The sequence below is a fragment of the Patella vulgata genome, chromosome 3, assembly GCF_932274485.2.
Source record: "Patella vulgata chromosome 3, xgPatVulg1.2, whole genome shotgun sequence".
Lineage (NCBI taxonomy): Eukaryota > Metazoa > Mollusca > Gastropoda > Patellidae > Patella > Patella vulgata.
In genome coordinates, this window is record NC_065881.2 from 24,768,408 (window position 1) to 24,778,119 (window position 9,712).

Below are 9,712 nucleotides of genomic sequence, written 5' to 3' on the forward strand. Positions count from 1 at the left end.
TTACATATTGGCGTGCACGTAAAAGACCCCCCCCCCCCCTCGACAGTTGGAATTTAATATAAGAGTAGGCCGTAGCGCCGCTATCCGGGTAAAGTTTCTTTGCCAGTCCCTTTGTTCCGCACTACCGACATGGAGATTGTACGAAAAGTCACCTTTTTTTTTAGCGTGTGGTCACAATTATCATCCGGTTTCTTTCGATATTCGCGCTTATCGGATCTTAACTTTCTGAATTACGACCCTTGATTGTACGAAAAATCTCGTTTTTAGCTTGTGGTCCCTCTAGAGGTCACAATTTGTATCCGATTTAAAAAAAAAACGTTTGAATATATCACCGTTACTGATGATTGAGTTCGAATTTTCTGAAAATCTGATCGAAACTGCCGGACAAAATGGTCGCCCCTCGTACGCAAACTTTGAGAGAGAGAGAGAGAGAGAGAGAGAGAGAGAGAGAGAGAGTTTAACTTCCACTCGACACAAACTAGGTCATAGTGTTTTGGAAACGAGGCTAATTGAGATGACGTCACGTGCTGGGTGGAAATTCTTGGGTGAAAATTATAAAAATCAAATTATATTAAAATTGACTTGGGTAAAAATGATAAAAAACAAATCATATTAAAATTGACTTGGGTGAAAATTATAAAAAAACAAATTATATTAAAATTGACTTGACTTCAATGTTAAATAAATGGCTGTAACATCACAGGCTGTAGCTTTTTGCTCAACATTCCGTTGGTTTCAATCTTTATAGGCACACATTTGGCAATCTCCTCATCATAATTTTGTAGGGGGGGGGGGGGCATTTAGATTTTTTGCTACGGGGGTTTGAAGTTGACTGGGGCGAAAATCTCACTTCTGACACAATGATTGCTCTGCAGAAAGACACTTTACACCCCCTCTCCCTCCGCTGTAATATGATCAGTATTACCCAAAACTGCCATGAAATTGCAAATTTGGTCCCTTTTCTCCAATTTAAGACCAGAAAGTCAACCCAAAAATGACGGAAGAGGGGATATGTATATTTATAACTCGCACTACTATTACTAGTCTTAGTCCATATGGCCGATAACCCGACACCACGACATTTTAACCAGACACAACGACAACCCGACATCTTCACCCGACACTTTATAATGTTGATATCAATAGTAAAACATTAATTTATGTCACTGTAGTGTGTAGCATTGTGGATCTCTAACATAGTAAATAGGATTCCCTTGGGCAACTGGTTTGCTTTGCAAGGTTTTTGTGCATGAGGGGGAGGGGACGTGGGACATTGCTTAAAATTGGCGGGAAATGTAATGATGTTGAAATAAATGTTGATTATCAAATAGATTACTAAAACATTAATTTCTAGCATTGTACATATCTAAATAAATATGCAGCTGTTTTAAGTCTGATCAAAATCGCATAAAAATTTGGACCTCTCGAGGGTCCATAACCTTTGTATTACATGTACATACTTATGCACAATTTGCGTACATGAAGAGCGGCCATTTTCATTATAGCACTGTACATCTCTGAAAACGGGTGTATGATTCAACTTGAACAACTGCTTGTATTTGTGTGGACAAAAACGTCTTTTGCAACCTTTCATAAAACATCATAGTATTAAATTATTTCTTATCAAGCAATTCATTTAAATGATCAAATTTCTTTTGAATTCAAATACGCATTCAAAATTTTTGTAATAAACTAATTATCGTCTTATAATAAAGCAAAATGGAAGTTCCTTTTGTGTGATTTCATTCGATAACAAATAGTACATTAACATAAGCATCGTGAAGTATAGTATAAACTGTGGATCTTTGCCAAAATGAATCCCAATGCCAGGCCTGTCAAACACAATAATTATAGTGGCAACTTGAATCTGGAAATTGTTTTAAGCACACATAAGACATATATTGAAAAATTGAGCAGAATACCAGGGCTTAATGTCCACTCGATAAACTCGGTCATTTCGGGACTAACATATGGTTCAATTTTTTATTTCAATAATTCGCTTGCGCAAGGGGTCTTTAACAGTTTGAGAAAACTGTAGGACCTGGAGAAAACCCACAAGGTTGGACAGGTGACCTTCCTCCTTGTCATGTACAAGCGACGAATCAAAACCACTCCACTTGACTCAATGTAAGACCTTCTAATCCAACACACATGCGTTAAACATTCATTCGTCAACCCAACCCTCCATTTTGTAAAGACCGGTTTCAAAAACACTGCACCGTTTTTGTTCCCAAAATGAAATTTTGGACCCTCAACACCCCCACCCCCGCAAGCAAAAGGATTATCCCCGCAAACAAAAGGATTATCTAAGTGCACCTTATACACTACAGTTCTAGAAACCAATATCATCACTTATATCAACAGTGTAACTTACAGCAACATGAATTTTGCCAAGTCTTCATATTATGGTTAAATGATTTACAACAAACATCACATCTATATGTGATTTCCCATGATCCCCTAAGCACATATTTTTTTTGCTTTATAGTTAATCCAGTGCTGAGTTAAGGAAAATACACAATCAAGTGTGAATTATTTTCATTCTTTCATGTGGACGTATTACATTAAGTTGTAACCTGTATCCTTCTGGACTCCTAGTTTGATGTATCTGTGTGGTACAGAATTCTCTCAGCAAAATAATGAATCTAGAGCATTAAACTAATAGTTTTATTAGACTCTTAAGTTTACAAGTTTTCTTTTTCAATATGAATTTTGGCATGTCTTTTAAGACTTGCATTATGGTTAAATGCTTTACAACAAACATCACATGAATATGGTTTTTCTCCAGTATGAATTTGAATATGGCACTTTAAATATGTGTGAGAAACAAATGATTTACTACAAACATCACATTTATATGGCTTTTCTCCAGTATGCACTCTTCTGTGACTGGTTAGATTACTTTTACTTTGAAATGATTTATCACAAACATCACACAAATATGGTTTATCACCTGTGTGAACTTTAGTGTGCCCATCTAGCTCGCCCTTTGTTTTAAATCTTTTCTCACATACATTACATTTGTAAGGTGCTTCTCCAGTATGTGTCATCATGTGTATCTTAAGAGTATGATTTGCGCTAAATGATTTACTGCAGACATCACATTTAAATCGTATTGCTCCAGTGTGAATTTTCACATGTCTCCGGAAATTACTGATCATATTAAAAGCTCTACCACAAATATAACATTTAAAAGGTTTTTCCCCAGTATGAATTCTAGCATGCACGTTTAAATGACCATTTTCACTAAATGATTTACTACATACAACACATTTATAAGGTTTTTCTCCTGTGTGAATTTTTGTATGCCTCTTTAAATGAGCATGGTTGTTAAATGATCTTTGACAAACATCACAGCTGTAGGGTTTTTCTCGGGTATGAGTGATCAGATGTCTTTTTACATCAGCTTTGCGACCGAATGATTTTCTACAAATATCACATTTAAATGCTTTCTCTGTTGTATGAATTATGTGATGCCTTAGTAAAGCACTTTTAACATAAAAAGCTCCATCACAAATATCACACTTATAAGGTCTTATTCCAGTGTGAATTTTACTGTGAATTTTGAGTATACCATTCGAAATAAATGATTTACCACAAACATCACATTTAAATGGCTTTTCTCCAGTATGACTTCTGTAATGTATTTCGAATTCATAGTTGCTTCTAAACAGTTTATCACAAATGTCACATTGATATGCTCCAATTCCAGTATGAACTTTGGTGTGTCCCTGTAGTGATCTTTTTGCAGAAAATGATTTGTTGCATAATTGACATTTGAAGATTGTTCCTTTAGTATGACTAATCATATGATTCTTTAGATGAACACCTTGTCTGAATGATTTACTACAAATGTCACATTTATGAAGCTTATCTTTAGAATATATTCTCTCCTTTAAAGTTATTTTATCATCCATTTCTGTCATCCTATCTACAAAATAAAAAGAATTAAATTCCAAACTGGATAGTGATATAATTTAAAGAGGTATTTGAATGTTCAACTATGTAATACATCCAGGCTACCATTGGAATCCCCATCTAATGTCAAAGGAACACTAGGTTTATAAATTATCAAACTATTATAAAATAACACGTATATTGCTGGTCAGTGGCGAGGAGTTTATGAGGGTAGGAGCAGATCTGATGGGGGAATGTGTATGGGTGGTCAGGTGTATTTTTTTTCTCTCTTTTTCACAAGAAAATTTTGTGAAAACATGCAGTGTCAATGGTGATGTATGTTGATTCATACATGGAGATTGAACTGGAATGCGGACACTCCTTTAATTTCAGACCATTTTGGGAATCCAAATCGTAAACTTTAAGACTATATTGGTCATTAGATAATAAAATTTATTATTTTTAGAATTTTGAAATCATTACTTTCAACATATAAAATGGATATACATGTATAATGTTTCTCTGTTTGTTTTGTGACCGATGTTTTGTTTTTAATTGTAAATAAATTTGTGATCAAATGTTATGAAAATAATGAAAAGCATAAATGATTTGCACTCATAATGATTTCTATATAAAGCCCTTTTGAGACTAAAAAGAACCTGTAAAAGATGGCGTGACATTTACGGTAATGACCAATACAGTTGTATGTGTGACATCACAAAGCAAATGTTGACAACTGTTGATTAAGTTGTAAAAGACTGTATAATAATCTGGATTATTCACAAGCTATGTTCAGTACAATGGGTAACACTTAGTAGGCCCTACTTCATTTGCTTGTTTTGGGTGATAGAGGGAGGCAACTAGAACATTAACACATCAGTTATCACATTTGAATTACATTTCCTGCGACATTACTCACTGTTTTTAAAAAAAATGTAAGAAATATGCCCTTTTTGCATAATCATGTTGTAGGATTGGGTAGTAGTGGGTAAATAAACTTGAAGTAGCATAAAAACCTGTTAACTCTGTTTATAATCTTTCTGCCATAAATCATATAGTATAATTACTATAAATCACGAATATTTACCAAGCCCTGGCAGAAATTGTTAACTTGACCCCATTCTAGACCAAAAAATCAACCAAAATGTCCAGGTAAAAGGGGAGAAATAAACAAGAGAGAATTGCCATGAACAGAGGAACTACAATTTGAAATTTAATGATAGTTCGTATCCAGGTCATTCCATATCAACTGGACCAATACTTATGAATGGCCGCAATAGGCTTCCATAGTATAAGGAATATATATATATATATATATATATATATATATATATATATATGAAAATTTTTCAAAACAATCCATTAAGAATTGCGGTTTGTAGGCAAAACACACATACACACCTAGAAAAAAAGGGAGTGGCTCTGACCCTGAGGGTTGGGCACACGGCATGTAGTTTTCAGGTGTCCAGTGGTAGTGTAACAACATTACTGTACTTCAACTGTCTAAGCAGAGAAAACAAAGTTTTCCCTGTTTTTGAAAGCAGAAATAAATTGAAATGATACCACCTGTGGCCAAAATGAGTCCCAAAGCATCAACCAATCAAATTGCTTATCTCTGCTTACCGTAAGCAGAAAATGCTCATCTTTGAACTCCATCAAGGCATTGACCTAATAAACACCTACACCAAGTTTGAACATTCTATCTCAATTAGAAAGAGAGTTATTGTGTCCCAAAAAGTGGATAGACAGACAGTTGGACGAACTCATTTTAATAGTCAGTAGCTTTCTTCGAAAGGCAGGGGACAACAAAATTAGAACAATACAATGTACATCCAAAATGATTGCTTTTTCATAATCTACGCAAAAATTCAGTCTAAATAGACACTTTTGAAGTTGAAAAGTCAACAATTTTGATAATAATAGCCATTAAAGATAGGTTGCCAGGCAACGAAACATACCCGCACAGCAGCTAAATCATCAGAGAGGTCGACAAGGGTTGTCGCATATTTATTCCTTTGTAGGTAATGCAGATTAGATTATAATTTTTGACGTTTAAGGGTTCACAAGGTTCTACAAACTGAAACAAGGGCCTCAACTCTGGAAGCAGTCTACAGAAATTGTTAAAATTTGACAGGTTTTTTGTTTTACTAATTTAAATAATGCATATAAATTTTATACAGATCGGATGATCACTTGTGTTATTCAAACGTTCACAAGGTTCACAAAGTAAAACAAGGGCCATAACTCTAGAAATTATTGATGGAAATTGCTGAAATTCAATAGACCTCTGTTTCACAAATTTAAATGATGCATATAAATTTCATACATATCGAATGATAATTTTCATAAATCGAGGATTACCGGTAACAAGGTTGAACAAAGTGAAACAAGGGCCATAACTCAAGAAGTAATTATTGTAAATTGCTGAAATTCAAAGGGCTTCGTGGTTTCACTAATTTAAATCATGCATATAAATTTCACAAAGATCGGGTGATCACTTTTCGCGTTAGAATGTTCACAAGGTTCAATAATGTGCAACAACAGCCATAGCTCTAGATGTAATGAACGGAAATTGCTGAAAATCAATAGGCTTTTTCGTATCACTAATTAAAATAATGCATATAAATTTCAGAAAGAGCAGATGATAACTTGTAGTAATAGCGTTCACAAGGTTCAACAAAGTGAAACAAGGGCCATAACTCTAGACATAATGAACAGAAATTATTGAAATTAAATAGGAGTCTTCATATCACTAATGTAAACCACATATACTCTTCAAGGGATATTGAAATGCAAATACTTATGCAGGTTGTGATATAATAAATAGTCATGGACACTTGACATGCTTTGAGAGTATGTTCACAGATGAAGAATTTATCGCCTCAACAGAACCACTGAGCTGCACATGCGACACGCAATAGCGCCATACACGTGGGAGGGGTTCATTGTCAAATTTTACACTTCAAGGAAGGGTTGATAAAAAATGTCGCGTGCTGGTTTATCTATCCATGTTTGCTTTCCTATCGGTTCTTGCATAAGACTTGCTGTTTAGCATATCTTTGCTTTAGTGTGTTACGTTTAAATTTGATCGGGAGACGTGTTCGTCGACGTCAACGTCAACCGACAACACTGCAAGAATTGGCTGTGGCACTGCAAGAGGAGTGGGTCAGATTGCCCCAAATCGTGATTGGACGGTTGATTAGGAATATGCCACGACAAATTGCTGAATGTCTGAGGATTGGTGGAGCAATTACTCATTATTTCGCACTTGAAAACTCATTTATTCAAACACGCTTTTTACTGATTTTACACATTTGACTGTTTTATGGGAAGTTTTAAAAAAATTTATATCATTTTTACATTGTCTCTCTCTTCTTACTTTTTTATTTTTAGGAACTGTTTTTTAGGAACTTCTTTTTTATTATAAATTGTATTTTACTTTGTTATTGTTAAGCGCATCTGAACACTTCGGTGAAAGATGTGCTATATAAATGTATTAAATAATAAATAATTAAATACCGGGTGACACAAAAAAAGCATTCATCGCCTAAACTTGAATAACTTTTGAAATAATTAATCAATTATTTGAAATTTGGAGTAAAAACGGTAACCATTTAATGTAGATCAGTTTATATACATTCATACTACAGTATTATATGCGTTGCGACCCACTTTTGTCAATTTCTAGGTCCCAAATGTTAGCGATTTAGCTCCTTTAAGGATAGGGTGTATGGCAACAACCCCCAGACTATCCCTGATCTGAAGGCAGCAATCACAGCAGCAATAAAAGCGATCCCAAGGGAAGAATGTGGGAGGGTCATCGAGAACTTTGCCCGCCGGATCCAATTGTGCTTGCAGCACCGGGGAGCTCATTTAGAGCACATTTTTTGAGCGCCAGTTAAACAAATAGTTTTTGTGGTACAGACTTGAAACTTTGGAGATGTCTGCTACATAGAGAATTAACCTAATGTAGCTGAACTTTTGTGTTAATCTAAATTAAATTTTGGAAGTTATTCGATTTTTATTGATGAACGTTTTTTTTGTGTCACCCGGTAATTAAGACAAAAACCAAAAACTTCCATTTTCACTTTTGACAGTGTATCTTTTTGTGAGTGAAATGGGGCCGTCAGATAAGCCGCCCATATGAACTGTTTATGCTCATGTGTAGGCAATTAGCCTGTTATTAACATACACTGGTTACCTCTAATAAAAACAGCGGTGCATTTCCGCAGTTTTGTATTGTTTCTAAATATCCCCTACTTTTTTTGAAGAGTATATATCAATTTTAAAACAATTGGATAATAACTTGTGGTCGATGGACGAACGGACAGACGGACTGGGGAAATAGTAATATACATCCACATTTCTATGTGGGCGTATAAAAATGGGTATATTTTGTACGTTTTCAGTGTGCATTGAATTTTAAGACTGAATATTTGGAAAAGTATATATCCCATTGAATCATAATCTTTTGTAAATTGATAAAGACAAACTGACATTAACTATGCCAATTTTGGAGGTTGTGTATACAATAGTGACCTTGCCAGAAGAAGCTGTGGAAATCCTTAAAAAAAGTGAATACCGGTCGTTATTTTGTTCCACATTTTGCCACCTGGTGGCACGAACTGTATGGATCACACATTGGGTGTGATACTAAATTCGTAATCTAGGCCTACACTAGATAATAAACCTTAATCTCTCAACCCTCCGTGTTTCGAGATAAGACATGAGGCCATTACCTTCAACGTAGCACATGCGGGAGCGATTCGCACCCGGTATTTGTAAACAAAACTAACATTTTTAATAAAAACAACGATTGATTATTGTTATTTATAATATTTCTGCCAGACCCAACTACAATTAAGCATATAATCCTACCTGTAATGGGTACAAATCGTCGTTTTTAAAATCGAGGCGTTAAGCCGTTACTAGGACCGCCATCTTTTTAAACGATACGCTGTCATCATGAAGGTGGGGCTAAATATAAGGCTTTTATAACAGCCAATCAATAGGGAAATCTAAAGCTCTGTATAACTATGAATGGATTTCGATGGCGGTAAATGTCAGACAAAAACAACGCTTCATTAATTTAAACGCGAATATTTGGAGTTAGGCGACAGTTGTGCCACTACATTGGCCTCTGTAATTTAATTAATCATAATAGCATAAACTTATCTTATTTTAAAGATGTTACATGCATTAATAAAGAAATTGAGTTTGCCACTTGGAACTAAAGGCATCCAATTGTAGCTAAAAACAAACACATCAGTATATCTCAACGTTTTTAGCTACGTTCTCGTAGCTAGGCCTACACCAAAAGTTGTCTTAGATTACCCGAGAGTCCGACCCAAAAACCTGAAAGAAATCACTGAATATCCGTTTCAGCACCCTAATTTCAAATGGCCATATCTCAGCGAGTTTTTGACCTAGAGAGGTATAATTTCGAATTTATTAGCTTTTAAGGCCATACTCCTAACATATATTTTTTAAACAATTTTGGGAAGGGGTCAGGTATAAACTAGTTCGTCCCAACTTCACATTTATTCTACTCTAGCAACATTTTTATATTACAAAATCAGTTTATTACCGAGAGATAATTATGCACAAAAAGCTTTTCACAATGTCTGCAACATTTATAGTCTCTATTTGTTTATATTTGTTAGGATAACCTTCCCGTCATAATGATTCAGTGTCTATTACTAAGTATTAGGCTAACTGCAAATATCTATTTCAGATGTCTATTATTGTCAACGACACTAGGCGTCATTGTCTGATGTTGGTTAAAATTGGTATATCCGGTTATAATTTGTCATCC

General features: G+C 34.9%; 1 protein-coding gene across 3 annotated transcripts in view; it reads right to left on the reverse strand.

The window, feature by feature from the left end:
- The window catches only part of LOC126814796 (zinc finger protein 431-like), a 70,017-nt gene that overhangs the window by 11,194 nt on the left and 49,111 nt on the right, over positions 1-9,712 (reverse strand). Inside the window, exons 1-2 of one of the 3 annotated variants that reach the window (XM_050540147.2) lie at positions 9,485-9,573; positions 2,653-3,931 (exon numbers count right to left, since the gene is read on the reverse strand). The exons of 1 other annotated variant lie outside the window; for it this stretch is intronic. In XM_050540147.2, the coding sequence (XP_050396104.1) occupies positions 2,685-3,926 (1,242 nt within the window). In that variant the 5' untranslated portion in view covers positions 3,927-3,931; positions 9,485-9,573 and the 3' untranslated portion in view covers positions 2,653-2,684. Of the gene's footprint in view, positions 1-2,652; positions 3,932-9,484; positions 9,574-9,712 lie in introns of those variants that run through there. One more of the 3 variants, XM_056099545.1, reaches the window with a different exon arrangement.